This window comes from Cydia pomonella, chromosome 14 (genome assembly GCF_033807575.1).
Source record: "Cydia pomonella isolate Wapato2018A chromosome 14, ilCydPomo1, whole genome shotgun sequence".
Lineage (NCBI taxonomy): Eukaryota > Metazoa > Arthropoda > Insecta > Lepidoptera > Tortricidae > Cydia > Cydia pomonella.
This window is the reverse complement of record NC_084716.1, coordinates 4,737,869-4,758,800: the sequence shown is the minus strand read 5'-3', so window position 1 is coordinate 4,758,800 and position 20,932 is coordinate 4,737,869. Positions and strand designations below refer to the sequence as shown.

Here is a 20,932-nt window from a genome sequence, read left to right as displayed (position 1 = left end):
ACAATGCGGGTGAGTTCTTATTGAGAAGCTGTTCTCACAACAGTCAATTTTCAGTATTGAGATGATAAATATTATTTTGGGGTATTATAGCACAGTATGGTATGTCAGACTTATTTAGAAATAATATGTAAAAATTCCAATTTTAATATAAAATAATCACTGGGGTGTTGTCACAACAAGGAAAATGAGTTTGTTGTTGTTGAAATGTTGTCAGGAAAAAGCTGATCTGTCAGCAGTCAACATTAATGACCAATTAAAATCCAGGCTTGATGCGGTTTTGTTTTCAATTGCTATTAGCGATAAATGTCGGAGTCGAGTTTGGCCCATATTATGTCTTAAATGACTAAATCTACTGCGCCATCTTTGATGGCTGCATAAAAGCCTAGAAACACTTCTTTTACTTCTATATCAATTGGCTGTCCATTTTTCGATCTGGTTATTACTGCATACCTCACAACAATGCTTAGCTGATCTACCTTCGATATGTCCTGTGTCGTATCCATTATGATGGCAAAATACGGTGACGCTCTAATTTGTTCTTGTAGATGGGTTTCGAGTTTGGCCCCAAGCTCTCAATCATTTCATTTTGAATTGTTGCCTAAAACTTGCTTGTTGTTGTTGTTGTTGAATCTTGTAGATCCTAAAAACATAAAAAAAAAACACAATTTCAAAAAAGTCCTGATATTAAAGAGTTAATAATTATATACAAAATAAAACGATAAAAAAACTTAGAAATAATTATTCTTACCTTTGGGCATATCCAAAACTTGCCGCAAAATGTGATCATATCGGGCGGCAAGCTCTACAAAGGACATAAAAAATTCCGTGGTATCCTTCCTGACTTAAGTCTTCTTGATGTTCTTTCAAAGCCAAAGAACTCTTTGCTAGGGTAAGTATGATATCGAATAATCTTTGAAGAACCATTTTCCAAAATACTTAATGGTTCTTTGCGAATTTCATTTTCAAGTTTTTTGTCGATAGTATTAGTATGTTTTTTTTTTCCAAAATTCATACACAGCACATGCTTCCGAATGGCCACTCGAACAACTGTTTAATTCTTTCTGATAAATGCTTCTAATTTCGGATTCCCGTACACCAAACAATATTCCTTTGTGAAGCAAATAACCAGCAGGGTTGACAATATGCCTATTGGCTAGTATTTTGGAATAACACAACCAAAACCGATTAACTGGCCCATATTTAGAACACGAAAGGTAGTACGATTTTGAAAAACACCTATTGTTCTGGTTGATGTCAGTTGGAAAAGGTCCTGAAGGCTGTAAAGGCTCTATATCAAGAATTTGACGTTTTTCGTTATCACTTAATATTTTGTTCGTGAAGTTTCCTAAGTCATAAGAAGATTTGTCGTACACATTTTCGAAAAATGTCTGAGGTTTGTGGTTCCCCCAAACCCTCCGCTCTTATGTGTGTCATGCAAACGTCATCCACGTTCACATGATCGGCGGCGGAGGTATCTCCAACTGCAATAATTGTCGAATCTTCTTCAGTAGGCTTCTCAACCAACACTGCAGTTACCACATTATTTGAGTCACTATCAATAAAAATATTTTGGCCAGATGTACTTGCAGAAGGCTGACTAAAAAACTTTTGTTTACTATCTTCTCTTTTTTGGTGTTGTTTGCGTTTAAATGCACCACTGGGTTTCTTCTTTTTATCCATAATTGTAGTTTTCTAATTTATTTAAACAATACAATTATGCAATATTAGATTGTGCTCGAGTAGGTAGGTACGCACTGTTCACTGACGACGTTAAAAGTAAAATAAAAGGAAAGATAAACAATGATACGCTACAAGCGTCGTTGGGGAATCCCCGGAAAATAAATTATTACCGTTAGTGTTACCACATTTAACGGTGGAGACCATGAACGATCTCCTGCCCGTGGACCTGAATTAATGTACCTACTGCAGGCGATTTGCATTTTTTCACGATATTTCGCGTTATACAATGAGCTGTAGCCAAAATCTAGAGATTTGACACGATTTATTGACTTAACGGAACGGACATCAATATGAGTGGTAAAATCAAATAAAATTGAACCACTATATTGACCAGTACAAAAAAGTTTATTGACATTACCTTACTTACTCCTGATACAGCATTAATTTTTAAACCGAGAAAAAAAATCTTAACTCGAATTCACAATAAAACGCACATCGATGAATAATAAAACGCACATATCACTATCCGTCAAATTGACAACACTGCCAACCTACAGAAAGAATTTAGGGGAATTCCCTAGGCATAACTTTTCAATGTCTCTCAACTGAGTTGTCATGATTAAAGTGGAGTTGGAACCTGTCATATTTATTTTGAAAATGGGAGAAATTTCAAAAAGTTCAGTTCGATCGAGATTTCTGGTAAGGATTCGAGGGCCCCCTGAGCTTGAGGGGCGTTCCTTACACATTTGGATGACGCGTTCCAGGGTCCAACGTTCGGGCTGCTATTTTGGGTGGAGGATCCATCGCAGCCACACCTACCACCAACGCTACTATCGCCAGTAGAAGGGCGAGCACTTCATCAAGCCCCGGGCAGCCAAGTATACAATTGCGGCGCCCGCGTACACCACCGACGGCACAACCCAGGCGAGAGTACCTAACCGCAAAATGGATAGGATCTTTGTGTGAATTTATAAAACCAAACCTGCGACCCATTTTTGTTAAGTGGCCCCCGCGTATTCCGGATCGTTTTTTTAAAATTAAATGTCTTTTTTATTTGCACGAATCTAGTCTACTCCTTTCTCTCTATTAGTCAGTAAACTAGGTCATAACCGTGACACAGTGCTAGAGTCATTCGTCTGGTTCTCGTTTCAGGCATTCCCAACTGTGCCTTGGGCTCTAGCACTAATGTCAACGCTTTGGCACGTTTTATGTATGTTTATCTCGACCTTTATGTCCTAGTGATGAAGCGGTTTTTATAAATCTGTTATAGCTCTCTGCATTTGGTCACAAAATAAGTTGAAAGTCAAATAGGCGTTTGTGACCACATGGCAGAAGGCGTCAAAAGAGCAGGTGTTCATAATGTAACTATTTCGTCTGGTGTTGTGGCAAATGGTAGTAGTATTAGTTTTAATTCAGACCTATAAACGTTCTTCGTGACGGCATTGTTAGAGTAAGCAATTCTGTCAACTTCAAGGCCTAACCTCTTACTCCATAATGTTCAAGCTTACGCAGGAGTTTGTCGTGGTTGACGAAATCGAATGCTTTGCTCATATCGAGAAAATCAGATGCAACTGGAGTATTGTTGTTAATACACTCCGTGATATATTTGATTAGGTCAAAAGTCACGTAAAAGATCACACGGTGCATAATATCATTAAGCCATTAATCCACGTTGGGGGCCCGCTAAATGTTCCCAACATCTGCCAGACGTACTTCGTTGCCCTCCGGTTACTCAACAAACACTATTATTAGTATTGGTATTAGGGCTTGAAAGATCGGACGGTTTCTATTTCACCTCCTGTGATGAATGAAGTGAAATCATTTTTATTAAAGATTTGCGGCCTTACCGAAGGCGTCATACTCCTATGTTAGAGTCATTCGTTTCGTTTCAGGCATTCGCAACTGTGCCTTGGGCTCTAACACTGATGTCAACGATTTGGCACGTTTTATGTATGTTTCTTTATCTCGACCTTTATGTCCTAGTGATGAAGCTGTTTATAAATCTGTTATAACTCTCTGCATTTGGTTACACAATAAATTGAAAGTCAAATAGGCGTTTGTGACCACATGGCAGAGAGCGTCAAAAGAGCAGGTGTTCCTAATATATAAATAATACTATTCCGTCTGATACTGTGACCATCTTCCCCGTTTCGTTTCTCAGTTCCCCTGGCGCCGCAAACTTATAGTTTGCGGAGGCAATAGCAACTTCCGCCCCCGGGGTGAAACGGACAAGTATTTGGAACGGTTGGGAGTGCCAAACCTCGTTGAGGTCTTCACTGGTTGAATGTTTTGGAGATCTTGTTTTATCTATTTGATTAGGTATCTAATGTTTTGTTTGAAATTCGTCACTCTCTTTCTACGGCCTTGATGTGTGTGGCCACAAAAGTGTCAACTTTCAGTGACTTTGCTTTCAATATATTGCACTTTAAATCCGAGAAAGCACTTTCTACGGGACTTGACATGCCTCTCTTGAACTGCGAGACATTGGACCACGAAACAAAATTGGCCGCTATTCGGCCTGGCAAATGGTAGTGGTTGAGCTCGCCCTCTGGATCATCGTAAAAGATCACACGGTGTTTAATATCATTAAGCCATTGATCCACGTTGGGGGCCCGCTAAATGTTCCCAACATCTGCCAGACGTACTTCGTTGCCCTCCGGTTACTCAACAAACACTATTATTATTATCATTGGTATTAGGGCTTGAAAGATCGGACGGTTTCCATTTCACCTCCTGTGATGTATGAAGTGGAATCAGTTTTATTAAAGATTTGCGGCGTTACCGAAGGCATCGTACTCCTATGCTAGAGTCATTCGTTTCGTTTCAGGCATTCGCAACTGTGCCTTGGGCTCTAACACTGATGTCAACGCTTTGGCACGTTTTATGTATGTTTCTTTATCTCGACCTTTATGTCCTAGTGATGAAGCTGTTTATAAATCTGTTATAACTCTCTGCATTTGGTTACACAATAAATTGAAAGTCAAATAGGCGTTTGTGACCACATGGCAGAGAGCGTCAAAAGAGCAGGAGTTCCTAATATATAAATAATACTATTCCGTCTGATGTTGTGACCATCTTCCCCGTTTCGTTTCTCAGTTCTCCTGGCGCCGCAAACTTATAGTTTGCGGAGGCAATAGCAACTTCCGCCCCCGGGGTGAAACGGACAAGTATTTGGAACGGTTGGGAGTGCAAAACCTCGTTGAGGTCTTCACTGGTTGAATGTTTTGGAGATCTTGTTTTTTCTATTTGATTAGGTATCTAATGTTTGGTTTGAAATTCGTCACTCTCTTTCTACGGCCTTGATTGTGTGGCCACAAAAGTGTCAACTTTCAGTGACTTTGCTTTCAATATATTGCACTTTAAATCCGAGAAAGCACTTTCTACGGGACTTGACATGCCTCTCTTGAACTGCGAGACATTGGACCACGAAACAAAATTGGCCGCTATTCGGCCTGGCAAATGGTAGTGGTTGAGCTCGCCCTCTGGATCATCGTAAAAGATCACACGGTGTTTAATATCATTAAGCCATTGATCCACGTTGGGGGCCCGCTAAATGTTCCCAACATCTGCCAGACGTACTTCGTTGCCCTCCGGTTACTCAACAAACACTATTATTATTATCATTGGTATTAGGGCTTGAAAGATCGGACGGTTTCCATTTTACCTCCTGTGATGTATGAAGTGGAATCAGTTTTATTAAAGATTTGCGGCGTTACCGAAGGCATCGTACTCCTATGCTATAGTCATTCGTCTCGTTTCAGGCATTCGCGTCTTGGGCTCTAGCACTGATGTCAACGCTTTGGCACATTTTATGTGTTTCTTTATCTCGACCTTTATGTCCTAGTGTTGAAGCGGTTTTTATAAATCTGTTATAACTCTCTGCATATGGTTACAAAATAAGTTGAAAGTCAAGTAGGCGTTTGTGACCACATGGCAGAGAGCGTCAAAAGAGCAGGTGTTCCTAATATATATTATTCTGTCTGATGTTGTGACCATCTTCCCCGTTTCGTTTCTCTGTTTTTCTGGCGCCGCAAACTTATAGTTTGCGGAGGCAATAGCAACTTCCGCCCCGGGGAAGACGGACAAGTATTTGGAACGGTTGGGAGTGCCAAACCTCGTTGAGGTCTTCACTGGTTGAATGTTTTGGAGATCTTGTTTTATCTATTTGATTAGGTATCTAATGCTTTGTTTGAAATTCGTCACTCTCGTGTGGCCACAAAAGTGTCAACTTGCAGAGACTGCTTTCAGTATATTGCACTTCAAATCCGAGAAAGCACTTTCTACGGGACTTGACATGCCTCTCTTGAACTGCGAGACATTGGATCACAAAACAAAATTGGCCGCTATTTGGTCTGGCAAATGGTAGTGGTTGAGCTCGCCCTCTGGAACATCGTAAAAGATCACACGGTATTTAATATCATTAAGTCATTGATCCACGTTGGGGGCCCGCTAAATGTTCCCAACATCTGTGCAATGTTAATAACAGATGGGCAGTTTTATCGGTCTCCTTAAATTTTGCTCCAACCGCAAGTAGTTCCGTGATCAAGTCGTCAAATATGGTGAAATGTCGCACTAAACTTGTATCACCTTGCAATTTTAATACTAAAAGCTACTTTCTCAGTGCTAGTTGAGTGGCGATACTTTTACGCTCATAAATGGCGTCTAAATTCTGGAATATTTCTCTGGCGGTAGACTCGTCGCGCGCAAAGCCGAGATAAGGATCGGTTAGATATTCAACTATAATATTTTTAGCTATTCGGTTGTTCTTATTCCATTCCGCGATTGTGCAAGATGAGAGAAAACCTGACGTTAGCACATGCTTTCGCCTGTGCTAACGTCAGGTTTTCTCTCATAGCCTCACCGTCAATTAGTCAAATTCCTTCCAATTAGGTGCGGGTTGTGAGATCTCTTTGTTTTTTAATTTTTCCGCCTGCGCCATTGATGGTGGCCAGTATAACTTACCCCCAGATTCCCAATTATCCGGGCAGTATGTTTTACACAACGTATCATCTTCTCGGGTTTGAACCACTTTAAATGACATATTCTATAATTAAAAAATACTATTAATATAAGTTATATTAAAAAGCTAATACAGAAATAAAATAACTACGAGTTAGGTCCCATTATACAACTTTCTGAACAGACGATTCTTATGATTATAAGCGAGAAAATAGCTGTAGTATTAAAAATATGATTTGTTTGGTATACCTGATAGGTAGCTTTACTTAACCCTTAATTTCGCAGGACAAAAAAATGTTAAATTTATATTTTCTATTGATTTATATTTCTTATTTATGCCATAAAGATGGCAAAAAAAATAATTAAAAAAATATTCATTGAAGGCTTTCATGGAAATCGTATGTACAGTATAATTGACAAAAACCAATGCTCTTCAAACTAATCTCAAATAAAAGTGTCAATTATACTTAACAAGTTGCATAGTAGGACAAAAAACGAAATCAAAAACCATGTCTATTTTTACATATTTAATCAAAATAACACGACAGAGTGAGAAAGGCATGCATGAAAAACGTTTTCAAATTAAAAATGACGTTTCAAAACTGTTCAGTTTTTATGAAAAGTGTAGAAACAGTTGCGCTTTCGTACTAAACACAATCGTACGTTGCATTTAATGCAGTGTACATCAGTTCTACCGTTTTTGCAGTAAGAACACCGGCCGTATGTGTCCAAAAAGTTTGGTAAATGGTCTAAGCCATCATATTTGACATCATCAACAGGAAGGATGCGGTTGGGTTTTCGAATTACATCCGTTACTGTTGGTACTAAACCTGATGCTCGCTTATCTGCTTTGAGTAACCCTTGATATATCTGCAGCCGGAATTGCTTCAAACCTAAGTACTTCTTTATTCCTTTTCTCTTACTGTCTCTTCTATACATCAGCCATGCATTGTTGACACATATGTCAATAATCTGTGAAAATATTGACAGGTACCACCTTCTTGTTTTCATTTCAGTGCGGTAGAGAGCGACTAGCATGTCTGCTAAATCTACGCCGCCCATATGGGCGTTGTAATGCTCCACAATGTTTGGATACTGCACATTTATTTTCTGTTTTTTAATTTTGCAGTATCTCTTCACGGTCGACAAAGGGTAAGCATCAGAATAACTGCTTGCCAAAACAACGCATTTGTTGTCGTTCCATTTTACGACTGCGACTTTGTTTTCGTTACAGGTTGTCTGGCAAAACGCACCTCTGCCTTGAGCCTTTAACTCCTTGTCGGTCTTTAAGTGAGTTTGAGAGTTTCGCAGTCTATTAGACCGCATCGTACCAAGGCTGAAAATACCATACGTGTGCCTCAGATGGTATATTAACTCCAAAGAGGAAAAGAAGTTATCAAAATATACGACGCAAGGTTTATTTTTTATAGTTTTACAAAGTCGTAAAACTGCTTTGGCACCCCAACCTAAAGCTGCTTCTTCCTCAGTGAAACCGCAGTCTTCAAATTCATCTTGACCAGTATACAGAAAGAAATCATATATAAAGCCTGATGCACCAGCTCTAACAATGTTTTTAAATCCCCATTTTCTAGGTTGTCTTGGGTTATATTGTCTTTTTTTTCCGGCTTTCGTACCTTTGTAAGGTATTGTCATTTCGTCAATACTGAACCGCTTTTCTTCCTCGACAGCAAGACAATTTCGGCGTACTTTTTCTACCACAGAGCTAATTTTAAAGTAAGGATCATTGTTGGCATCGTCGTTGTCCACAAAATGGATACAACTCCTTAATAGCTGGTATCGCTTCAGGGTCATAATATCTGCGATCGGTGCATACCTTGTTTCGGTGCGCAAATAATCAAGGTAAGATGGCATGCTTACTATTCCCATCATAATCTTGATAGCTAAGAAACTTTTTAGTTCTTCGACCGTTAAATTGACTGATCGACCCCTTTTTTGCACAGAGTACAAGTTCGTCATGTTGCATATTTGTTCAAACATATCCTGCGAGAAAAAATCAAAGAAATAACTTAGAGCAGTTTTGTTGCGTTCAGGAAGTGGACTTTGGAAATTATCATCGCCTAACTCTGCACGATATTCAAACTGTTTTTTAGTCCATTTAAAGTTAATGTTCATTTTTTTTTTCTTGGCTACACGTTTCGGGGCTGTAGTCTGCCTTTTTGTACGGTTAGATCGCGTATTGGGTGTAACATTAGACTCACGCCGTGGCGTACGAGTAGTGGGTCGAGACTGGCGGCGGGATCTTTGAGGAATAGAAATCAGAGGGCTAACTGGCTCGACTTGGTCCAGTATAAATGAGGTAGTCACTGATGGTGGATTTTGAATTGATGACACGGAAGGAAGGCTTAATAATGACGGTGGCTGAACATAGTTTACACTTCCCGTATCGGATGGTGGATTCTGTGAAACTTGCGGAAGGGCACCTGTTGTATTAGTGTCTCCGTCAACGTCAAGTTCTTCAAATGGTGAACTAATGTTCAATCTCTCTAACGACGAATTGATTGACGGAGCACTTGACGAAGATGGCGATACATATCTTTCCGCAATGGCTCTTTTTTCTTGACTTTCGTCATCAGAGTCAGATGACCCGCTTACTTCAGACTCTGCATTTTTACTAGGCACTAACGCTAATATTCGTTTAGACCGCAAGCCCTAAAAAGAAAACAAAAAAGCATGCTATTCAAACCACCCCGATGTAAATGATACAAAAAAATATTATAAAATAATACCTATAGAAAAAACAGCATAATTGAAAGTTAGTACGTGCTAGTAGTAGTGAAACAATGACATTCTCACACATCAATCGCAGCAAATTATTATGGCAACCCAACAAATACACCCAAAATATTGTTACCAAAGCATAGCTTTTTGTCAAAAATACTTGACTAATCAAACATGATTTAACTCTCACACCATAAACTTTTGTCAAAAATACTGTACTAGTTCTTCAAACACCAACATCCCATACATAATGTTTTGTCCAAAATACTGTACTAGTTCTTCAAACACCAACATGCCATACATAATGTTTTGTCCAAAATACTGTACACGTGTGTTTACGCACTTGTTACGCTAAGAATATGTAACATGCCGAGTAGTTATTTATTGTATAAAGTTAGTTAGGATATCACAACATGAAATAATGCATAAGCTTGTTAATTTTTGCGTTAAAATATGAATAAACACAATAAATACCTGGATACAACGCAGCGTCGACCGCTTGCTCGCCATTTTGGTTCACAACTGACAGTTGTCAGTGTTGCTAGTGCAGTAAATATTTTTTCCCTAATTTGTAATTATGCAAATAATAACATAAGATTTAAAATATGTCAAGTTTACTAAAAAAAACATTACCTAAATTTTTTCAAAAAGAGTGTACAGTATTTTGGTCTGTGCCAAATTAAGGGTTAATTGGTAAAAATATCGGTGTAGATTATATTACGTATTAGGTACCTAAATCTTTTTTATTTATATTACTTCATAAAATGACATTTTCATTAAGGCAGACATAAAAATCTTATAATCGCAAAACAAACGTAAAGCATTAAATGTATTTTCTTACTTTGTAGGTATTCAAAACGATTAAAATTAAAACCTTTTATGTCGTATCCGCACGTACGGATCGCAATGCGCAATAGGACCTGCGCGTTCTATATACCAGACACTACTGACTGATGTAATTCTGCTTTCACACGAGGGCAGAGCAATGGGGCAGAAGAGTAGGACATAAGAGTTTGTGAGGACAGTGGCGTTCAAATGTAGGGCGAAATAGTAGGACAGTCCGAGTGAAATAGCGATGAAGTGAACGGCAACATTTACGCCACTTACTAAAAATTGCTGCAAAAAGAGCTCTGGATGAGCTAATTGAAATTGTAGAGAGTGAAATAAATAGGAAAGAAAAGCTTTGGGTCAGACCCTGGATGGCAAGAAGACCAGAGCTTGGGTATGCGGTTCAAGTTTTAGAGGAAATAAGAAATGAAGATCCCAAAGAGTTTAGATTGATTATGCGTATGACAAGCTAAAATTATGGAGCTTTGTTTCACCTTATCAGTCCGATAATACAACGACAAGACAAATTCATGCGCGATGCCATACCAGCAAAAGTGAAGTTTGACATATGTTTGAATTATTTCACAACTGGGGCGAGTTTTCGATCAATACAAACCCATTATCGAGTATCAATAGCAGCTATTTCAAGTATTATTCCAGAAGTTTGCGATGCAATTTATGAAGTTTGAAAGTTATATACAGGTAAACACTATGTACTTTAATTACTTTATTTTTTCACAACAATCGAATTGAATAACAGAGTGTAGGATTTATTCTTAAATGATTCTTCCGAAACAGCAGATTCATATGCTCTTTTCAAAATGTCCAGTGACAAAATCTGAATAGTGCCGCGTCCATGTGAATTTGATGTAGACGACGATGAGATATTGCTGGCTGGAGATGCTGACGATACTGGTACATAGATGTCGGAACTATTAATAGGAAGTCGTTGGGCTTGGGAGCCTTGAGATAAAATGTGAATAGTGCCGGAGCCATGTGAATTTGACGTAGACGATGATGAGATGATGCTTGCTGGAGATACTGACGGTACTGGTACATAGATGTCGGAACTATTAATAGGAAATCGTTGGGCTTGGGAGCTTTGTGACAAAATGTTTATAGTGCCGGGGCCATGTGAATTTGATGTAGACGATGATGGTGCGGGTACATTAGTTGAATAACGGTTTATTTCTTCACAACAGGGGATAGTGGCCCTGGTATGTTGTAAATCTTGTAGCCTGCATCGAGTAACTATTGACTGAATTTCCTCCTGTGCATATAAATACTGTTCTATTGATAATTTTCTCAGTTGTTTGGCAATATGAATACCAAATGCAGTATACTCGTCGTCTTCATCTTTGGCATTTTCCGATGTATTGTCAGTGGCATTTTCTTGAGAATTATCCTAGAACAAAAAAGCTTGTTTTAGCATAATATAACGTTGGTTGCAGGTAGTCTTACAAAAATGCTACTACAAAGTAATGTATAAAATAATATTTTGTTATTTCAAATTCTGAAGACGCGTGGAAATTAATTGAACAAGGATTTAGAATGCGGTGAAATTTCCCAAACTTGCGCCATTGATGGGAAGTATTTTTCTGTTCAATCACCTCCACATTCAGGCAGTAATTATTATAATTACAAGCAGTTCTACAGTGTTATTTTACTAGCACTTGTAGATCATAACTATTGTTTTACTTTAATTGATGTGGGAGTTAATGGTGAGGCGTCCGTTGCAGGAGTATTAAATAACAGTAAAATCAAAACAGCACTGGAAATACCTATATTGCGTGAAGGAGGTTTAATAGTAGGTGACGATGCGTTTCCCCTGAAACCTTACTTAATGAAACCTTCTGCGCGATCACAAAGATTGACATATGGACAGTCGAGTTCATAAATATGTATACATTTTTTCTCCTTATTGCAAAGGATTAAGGTTAAGTACTGTATACATATTTATGAACTCGACTGGACAAAAGGTATTTAACTACAGGCTTTCACGAGCTCGCCGAATTGTAGAAAATGCTGTCGGTATATTGGTAAGCCCATTTAGGGTTTTTCGCAAACCAATGTGCCTGGAAATCGGCAAGGTGACCAGCATCATAAGGGCAGCATGTGCTCTGCATAATTGGATGAGGAGCACTTCTCAAAATACTTATACCCCAACAAACTCGTTAGATTTTGAAGATATCGATAATTATCAGATAGTACGGGGAAATTGGAGAGATGAGAACGTAAATATTCAAAATATCGGGGCTCAAGGTAGCAATCATAACTCAGAAATAGCGAAAGCAACTAGAGATAATTATCAACATTACATTTCAGACGTCCTTCGATGATCACTTGTGTAGTCTCCCCTTTTCCATCCCTCTGGCATCACGGATATTTTTTAAAGCAATTAAGCAGAAAAAATATATGCCGAACAGTCCCACCTTTGCGGTTTAGTATTTGTGGTCTGTCAACTCATTCTTTTTTTCCGTGCGAAGGCGTCACATCTGCATCACGGTAAAAAATAGTAAACATGCCCAAAAGGAAGAAGGATTCCGACGAATACATCCTAAAAAAGTTAAGAAAACTTGAAAAAAAGATCGCGAAAAGAAATCATCGCAGATTGAGCACTACATCTTCATCACCGTCATCAGACTCGCCGGCACCGGCGCCGACGCCGCCAATGGAGTCACAACAAATAGAAAATATTGAAGATGTATGCGATAATACCGATAATATTAAAGGTAATCTATTTCGCATTACGAAAGCAGCGAATTTAAAGCCATTCACAATTTATCGTCTCAGGATCGATACGAGGGATCGTTCAGTAGGCGATATGTGTGTAAGATCGACACTGTGGGGTCGATTTTTGGCAGTAATCAGGTCAAGGATGGACACTGGGGGGTCCTTCAACGACTCTGTTATTGTCCTTAAAAAACGTACATTGAGACGTTTCAAGGTCAAATGCGGGCCGCCATCTTATGTTGCGCCCAACGAAATAATATATTTGGTTTCGATACCAAGAAATATATGGAACTTTAATCTAAAGGGGCGACGGACATTGGCTACTACTTTTGGCTGTTTAATCATAGTTCTCTACAGTGCTTGTTTTTTATTTACCGTGTTTCAGACCCACAGCCTGAAATGGCTTCAATGGCTTACCAAGATCTTATAGACCAACGAGAGCTACTACTTGATGTTCCTGAACATGATCTTGATGATTCTATTTTAAAGGTCCTTGGTAACAGCCATGAAAAACCACAACAATGGGGCAAGAAAATTCATAATCAGATTGCTGAAAGGTGGGAGAGTGTGTTAATGAATGGTCTTGATAAACAAGAAAAGGAATACACGCTGAAGCAAAGCACATATCTACCACCGGAGAACTGCCCACATCTTATTGTGCCTAAATTAAATCCAGAAACGGCAGCCGCATGTTCAGAACTTAGTCGCAAGAAGGATGGATATATTGAAATAAGACAAAAGATGCAATGCTTAGTGCAAGCATTAGTGGACTTGCCTGTGCTTTAGAAAAGGTGATAAATGAGGTAGAACCTAATGATGAGAAATTACAACTTCTCAAAGTTATAAATAACACTGTGAAGATTTTAGCCGATACATTCTACAATGAAAATAAATCTCGGAGAATGCTAATACTTTCTGGATTAGACAAGGAGATAAGAGATACACTCATTGAAACTCAACCAGATAAATATCTGTTTAGTGAAAATTTATATGAAAAAATAAAAACTGCTAAAACAATGGGAAAAACTGGACGCGAGATTAGATTTCAACCAAAAGCCCCCAGGACAAACTTCCCAAAGCAACCTTCAAACTGGAAGGGCCCACCTCGGCAGGTACAGAGAACTCAGGAGCTTCGTGCCATGAAACACCGCAGCAGTGGGCCTCGACCAGCTTCGACAAAGAGAACTTCAGCATCCAACAAGGGTTACCGGAAGCAGTACTCTTCAAGTCACCATCGTCATCACCAGCGCTGACTCAAGTTGGCAGGTTATCCTTTTTTCGTTAATAACTGGTTAAATATAACAAAGGACCCAGTCATACTGGGCTGGGTTAAAGGCTATAATATTCCTTTTCATACAGCACCTGTTCAATCACATCCACCGAGAAATGATTCTTTTTCTAAAAAGGAGGAATTAATATTGGAAGTTGCGATAACTAAACTTCTTCAGTTAGGTGCTATATCAGTGTGTAACCCTGTTGCCGGACAATTTCTTTCAAGAATATTTACTGTCCCCAAACCGAATGGCTCTAATAGATTCATTTTAAACCTTAAAGAGTTAAATAAATTCATCACAGTTGATCACTTCAAAATGGAAGACTATCGCACAGCAGCTAATCTGATTACCAATGGCTCATATATGGCTAACATAGACCTAAAGGATGCCTATTTTAGTGTACCTATTAGTGGAAATTCAAAGAAATATCTTAGATTTGTGTTGAAAGGAAAGCTGTATCAATTTAATGTGCTATGTTTTGGTCTTTGTACAAGTCCATATATTATGTGTTTACAAAAATTCTGAAGCCTGCTGTTGCTCTTTTGAGGTCATGTGGTCTTTGTTCTTAAAATTGAGCTTAAAATTGGAAAAATTAATTAACATAACATTTGCTCGAGCCTTCTTAAAAGTTAACAGCTGCGGTTAAAGGTTCTGACAACATTGACGATACGACATCATTAAACGGCCGTTAATTAGCTTGTCTTCACGCGTTAACGTCGTGCTTACATACCAACGCGATAAGACAACTGTTGTGTGTCCTCAAAACAATATCTAGAGGGCTCGCACAGTGTAATTACCTTACCATACAAAGTCCCTATTTTAATTGTAATTATCAATTGAAATTTGATTTCCTTTATGATTGAGGTTTAATGAGTTCTTGCTGATTACTTTTATATTAGGAGTGATGGCTTGAAATTTTGGTATCATGTCGGGATCACAACGGTTTCATTAACTCTTCATAAAGCTAAGAGTGCTCACGTCATATATTAACATATTATTAAGAAATTAAAAACTGGATTAAAACTTAAAAGTCATTAAGCTTAAAGCTTATTAGACATAAGTTTTCATAAAGCATGCTTAAACTTATTGTATATGGCTTTTTATGATTTTATGAGTGAACACTATATCTCTATGGTTTAAGAAAAGTGTACTTACTTCTCCAATTCTCAACTCCTCCAGATCTACTCCTTCAGAGGTGTTCCTGCCAATGGCAGCCAGGATCAGCTGCTCGTCTTCACTGATCCCTGGTATCTCTCTACCCCATTACCAGTGAGGAATCGAGCCCGGTTGGCTGCCACATAGCTCCGCCTAGCCTTTCGGCTCAAGTCACGCCAAGTCTGTTGTAGGCGATACTAGAGGCCGGAACCCCATAGGCCTACATGCGAACCTATTCTCTAGTGCTCTTCGGCGATCGACCTACGTCACCGGCCTAGATTACCGGTGGAAGACGGTCGACACTTTTACCGGCTGCAAAGCTAGTGCACCCACAAAGACCTAGCTTGAGACCTAACCTCCGGGACACTAATTCGGGAAACAAATCAATTACGCATTGAATTATTATTGTCTAAAATGGGCACTCAAATTAATTACCATTTACAAAAGTCTGTTACAACCGCACTGAGTTTATATACGTAAGATAAATCTAATAACGAAAAACACTAAGAAACCTAACTAAACTAGCTTCCAGAACGTTCCCGAACAGAATAACCTCGTAATTAAAGTATTTGTTTACTTTGCGAACCGGTGAAGATACACTGACTGCGCAAGCGGCGCGACGAGAATAAATATGCTAATTTGATCCCAAATTGTGGAAAAATATTGGGGAAAAAACTAACCAATAATATCCTAGACATCTATTTCCGTTGGAATTCTCGAATATTCCAATAAGCCGGATTGGCTGCGGAAGCTGCCTTACTATCCTAACATATATATTTTGTCCCTTTCATGTCGCAGAAGGTTCTGGAAACTACTTCAAAAATTTACACGCCCTTTTCTCAGGCTACTAATGTTCAACCTTATTACACAGCCATAAGGTCTAGCAAAATTGTCCGTTACTAGTGAATTATTGTGATGTTATTAACTATTTATCTATAAACCTGTACTTAACAATGATTATATCAAAAGTTCTGGAAAACTAAGTATTTATATAATTCAAAAGCTGATTTAGTCACAAATGATTTTAAATTACCTAAAATGTGTTTTTGTTAATAACTCTGAGAATATACAATATTTTTAAAAGATATTATTCTTAAGGCATTATTATTCCACAAAAATGTGTAACCTTTTCTTATAAATTATAGCTTTATTACAGAAGATAGCGACAACATGATACTTATAGTATGGCGCTCTCTCTTTCTACGCGCCAAGGTCGAAGCGATACTCGGCTGCGTCGCCCGCGCGCTTACCTCACGTTATAAACCTATTATATGCCCACAGAATTTACAGTTAAAACAGTCCTTTAACAAATTTACCTAACATGATTTTATATAATAAAATTATACTTAATACTACATTAGGAAATCGTCGCTGGGTGTCCGTAACATCTGTATTGTACGTATTCATTCGTTTCTTTAACTCTGATATAAACGTGTATTATATTTTACGCACTTACAACCTCTCTGGTGTTGCAGGTGTCCATGGGCGGCGGTAATCGCTTACCATCAGGTGATCCGTCTGCTCGTTCCCCTCCTCTATCATAAAAAAAAACTCTGATATTTGATCATTGTGCGACTCGATCTTTTCCTGTAATTAGCTGATAGCCCGATTCAAATTTTCCAAATTTAACGATTTAAAATATTTACAGGGTGGCCCAAAAAAACGTTGACAATGATTTTTTTAAGTTTTAATATTAAATACTTACATAACTTATTCAATACAACTTAAAATTAAAAATACAGCCTTTTTTATTTAAGAAAAATCAATTGTCTTCAAAATAGCCCCCTTTGGCTTTAATGCACAAACGCAAACGTTTGGTAAAATTTTCAACGATATGCCGCAGCTCCTCCATGGTTATTTTTGCCCACTCCTGGGTAAGTTTCGCTTTTAAAGCGTCTACACTCTTGTGTTTTGTAGCACAGGCCCTTGTTTCTAAGATAGACCACAAACTATAATCCATTGGATTTAGATCAGGTGAGTAGGGCGGCCACTCTTTCGAGCTTATGAACCCTGGAAAATTGTCTTTACACCACTGCTGCACACTTCGGGCCCTGTGAGATGGAGCAGAGTCCTGCTGGAATATCCACGGCTGGTTGCCGAAATGTTGTTGACTCCAAGGAAGAACTACAGCTTCCAGAATATCTCTCCTGTATATTTCTTGGTTTATTTTTACACCCTTTTCAATAAAAATGAGAGGAGTTTTGCCTGTAGAGCAAATACCACCCCAAACCATAACTGAATCCGGCTTTTGACGATGGGGAATGACTGCGACCTCTCCGGGGCGACTAGAAGAGTAAATTCTGTCATTTTGGTGATTGTGGGCCTGTTCTATACAAAAAAGTTTTTCATCAGTAAAAAGGATATTTTTCCATTTTTCAGTAGCGGCACGTCGCGTAATCAAACGGCATCTCTGTAGACGAACTTTTTTATCTTTATCTTCTAGAAGCTGAGCTTTACGTAGCTTATATGCCTTTAATTTTAGATCATTAGCGACAATACGTTGGACCGTTGATCGACTTACACCCAGTTCCCGAGCCATTTTTCGCACTTTGGTCCGTGGATTACGACTAAGCCGTTTTTTTATAACATTTCGAAGCCTCGGAGTCCTAACAGTCCTCTTTCTTCCTCTTCCTGGGCGGTCAGCAAGATGCCCGAGTTCATTATACCGCCCAATAGTCTTGGACACCAGTTGACGACTGACACCGAGCGATCTAACTATCTCACACTGTCGTTTTCCCGCTTCGTGCAAGGAAATTATTGCTTTACGCTGCGTAGTCATCATAAAAACCAAAAATATTCATATAATTCAAACAAGCTATTATTCATAAAACGTTGCCAATATGTGTAAGAATGTAACAGAAAATGAACCGAATTCGTTTGGCGTTCCAAATTCAAAAATTTTACTTTTTAATTTTGTCAACGTAATTTTGGGCCACGGTGTAAACAAGTCCTACACCGGTAACGGTTTTTTTTCAGCTTTTTCTTCAGTGTCGAACATTTTGTACTAATTAATGCCAAACAAGAAAATATTAAACCTAATCATTGCAGTTCCAGCTTGTTTTCATTAAGTTAATTATACTGTTAGAATACTCATATTGTCAAAGACTGGGAGTGTTTCCTTTTTAGGTTTGTTGAAACTCTGATATAGGCAGCGGAATGAGATGGCGGTACTAACACGCTTCTCTTTCACCGGTAGTCGCCTTTAAACTTGTTTTAGGATCATCCCTACCACCAGTACTGCAGCCAAGGTTCTAATGACAGAGGAACTTGCTTTCGGGGTGATTCACTACAGAAGCGACAGTATCTCAGCTTTAAAGAAATAGTATATGTGTCTTACTTTTACATATTTTAGGAAATTTAACTCCAATATTTAACAAAGCAGTCAACTAAAACAATTTTTTTTGAGATCCATTTTATTAACTCAAAATCTAAAGATTACAAAAATTTGTGCCTTAATTACAATTAGATTAAATAAAAGTTAATTTTGGAGGACTTACAAAATAAAGTTCTGCGTCTTCTGTTTTAGACGCTCTTCGGATTGTTCCAAGTCATTTACTATCTCCTTCAGGGATTCCAACTCTTCAAGATCGATTTCTTCATTTTGTTGCAGTTTGTTATAAACCAATCACAATTTCTTTTGAATCCCAATCAATTTCATTTTGTGCGAAACTCCTTTCGCTAGCCATTTTGTCTCTTTTGTTTGACGAATAAGAAGTTTGTCTACTCCGTTACGTATAAAGGTTCATTTTTCATTTGAAACGGATTTCCCAATCTGATTAATTGGTTAAATATTTCGTAGAAATCATTTAACTTCTCTATGGAATCCCCCATACGTTTTGCTAATGGATCATTCGTGTTAAGGAAGAATTCATTGGTATCAACGTTTTGAGAGACAAAAAGCTTGGACAAGGTCCTACGCTGGTCATCCATCGGTCCGTCGATACCTGGTACAAACAAGTAGACTTGCAGAGCGTGGCAATCGTTGTTCAGTCCAAGACCTGGCTGTTGATAATTCCTTTCATCTTCAGTCAGCGTTGCACCAATTCCTAGAAAAGAAACAGAAAACGAATAAACAAACAGTCCAAAATAAAACTTACTCCCTCTTTCAAAACAAACTAGCATCGCCCCGCACCCTAGCTACCGTTTCTTAGCAACGCTCCGCCTCATAGCTACCGTTTCTTAGAAACGTTCTGCCCCCTAGTAACTGTTGTCTAGCAACAAAACATTATATCCTACCAAAAAACTTTTTATTTAGAGATTTGAATTAGAGGCTTGGTTTCGTTTAACAATTGTTCTTACCCGCTATGATTGCGATAAAAACGCCCAAAGTAATTGCCCTAAAGAACATCTTGCTTTCGCTTCTCAGGTGATTGTAAAACAACGAAGAATTATGAGGCGTTTATATACCTTAATTTTATTAATATTGAAAGCTCATAGAGGTTCTTGGTATTGAAAACTACTCACTGCAGGTAACAATTTATTGCCTTGCTATTAAATTTTAATTAATTCGTTTTAAAAAGGCTTACAAAACCGCACATAATTCTAGTGGCGATGTAGGTTTAATGGTAATTTATTCCATTAAAAAAACGTTTTATGAGACCCGGAACGTATTATATCAAATTTCATCGTTAACGGGAATATGCAAATAAACGTTATCAAAGAATTTAATCTTATTTGAAGTATTCTAAGACGAGTCTTTGTTTGCAGTGCACCGATTTAAACTTGTTTTACTGCAAGATACAAATGCTGGATGATGGAAAAACCGTTGACATAAACAAGCTTTACTACATATTGGACGGACAGTGCGAGACGCGAGTTAATATTAAATACTTATAACACTTACGTTACACTTGCTTAGAAACTACACAAATCAACTAAAGAAAAAACCGAATCAACTAAAGAAGAAGAAAGTGAAAGACTGAACCCATAAATATACTTACTTTTGCTTTTGTTGGATCAGTCGCATTATGTCTAGGATAATATGTATAGGGACATTTGCCAAGTCAGCTCATATTCAAGTGCGCGTGTACCGCGATATGAGCTGACTAGGCAGCACCCGCGGCTACAGTGCGGGCCCCCCCGCTATATGTAATTCAGTCTCACCTTAACCATCGGTCATGTAACACCTGTCAATATGAAGGTGAAATCGTGTAATCTAGGTATCGGGTATCTATCGGGTTTCGTTTGCGCGTTTAAGGCACGATAATCCCCACAAGGGCGAATTTCGCCGTTCTTTTTCGTTACCACTGTTAACGGGCTAGCCCATTGGCTCTTGCTTGGCCTACAAATGCCTAGCTCTTGCATTCGGCGAAATTCCTCCTTGACCCTTTTATGCCTGTCCGGTGGTAATGGCCTTGCCCTCGCAAACGTAGGTGGCCCGGTTGTCTCAATGTGATGCACAACATCGTGCGCAGGGGGTTCCCTGTACGTCGGCGGCGTCGTGATGCTAGGGAATTGTAACAATAAACTGTGGAATGGATGATTACCATCAACCGTACTAATGGACGGTTGGCTGCTATTGACGACCGGTGCAGAAACGTTAAACTCTGTTACAAGGTCGTGTA

At 38.6% G+C, this 20,932-nt stretch overlaps 1 protein-coding gene, 1 long non-coding RNA gene and 1 pseudogene across 2 annotated transcripts; 1 reads left to right on the top strand and 2 right to left on the bottom strand.

Moving 5' to 3' along the window:
• Nucleotides 1-335: 335 nt before the first annotated feature.
• On the bottom strand, nt 336-2,073 carry LOC133525330 (uncharacterized; annotated as a pseudogene).
• A 3,930-nt stretch (nt 2,074-6,003) lies between these two features.
• Nucleotides 6,004-8,832, bottom strand: LOC133525329 (piggyBac transposable element-derived protein 3-like). The gene is made up of 3 exons (XM_061861617.1): nt 7,324-8,832; nt 6,643-6,724; nt 6,004-6,062 (listed from the first exon to the last, which is right to left on the bottom strand). The coding sequence occupies exons 1-3, from the start codon at nt 8,770-8,772 to the stop codon at nt 6,004-6,006; spliced, it is 1,590 nt and encodes a 529-aa protein (XP_061717601.1). The 5' UTR covers nt 8,773-8,832.
• A 3,150-nt stretch (nt 8,833-11,982) lies between these two features.
• On the top strand, nt 11,983-15,936 carry LOC133525253 (uncharacterized). The gene is made up of 2 exons (XR_009800549.1): nt 11,983-14,205; nt 15,393-15,936. It is a non-coding gene; the product is annotated as an uncharacterized LOC133525253 (long non-coding RNA).
• Nucleotides 15,937-20,932: the final 4,996 nt, after the last annotated feature.

Excerpts from the sequence above, each read along its gene's own strand:
- LOC133525329 (XM_061861617.1), bottom strand. The coding sequence starts at position 8,772 with ATGAACATTAACTTTAAATGGACTAAAAAACAGTTTGAATATCGTGCA. Across the intron at positions 6,725-7,323 it reads GCAAAAACGGTAGAACTGAT|AATATGTCATTTAAAGTGGT; the intron begins GTACACTGCATT and ends TTTTAATTATAG. Across the intron at positions 6,063-6,642 it reads GGATAATTGGGAATCTGGGG|AGGGCGAGCTCAACCACTAC; the intron begins GTAAGTTATACT and ends ACGATGTTCCAG.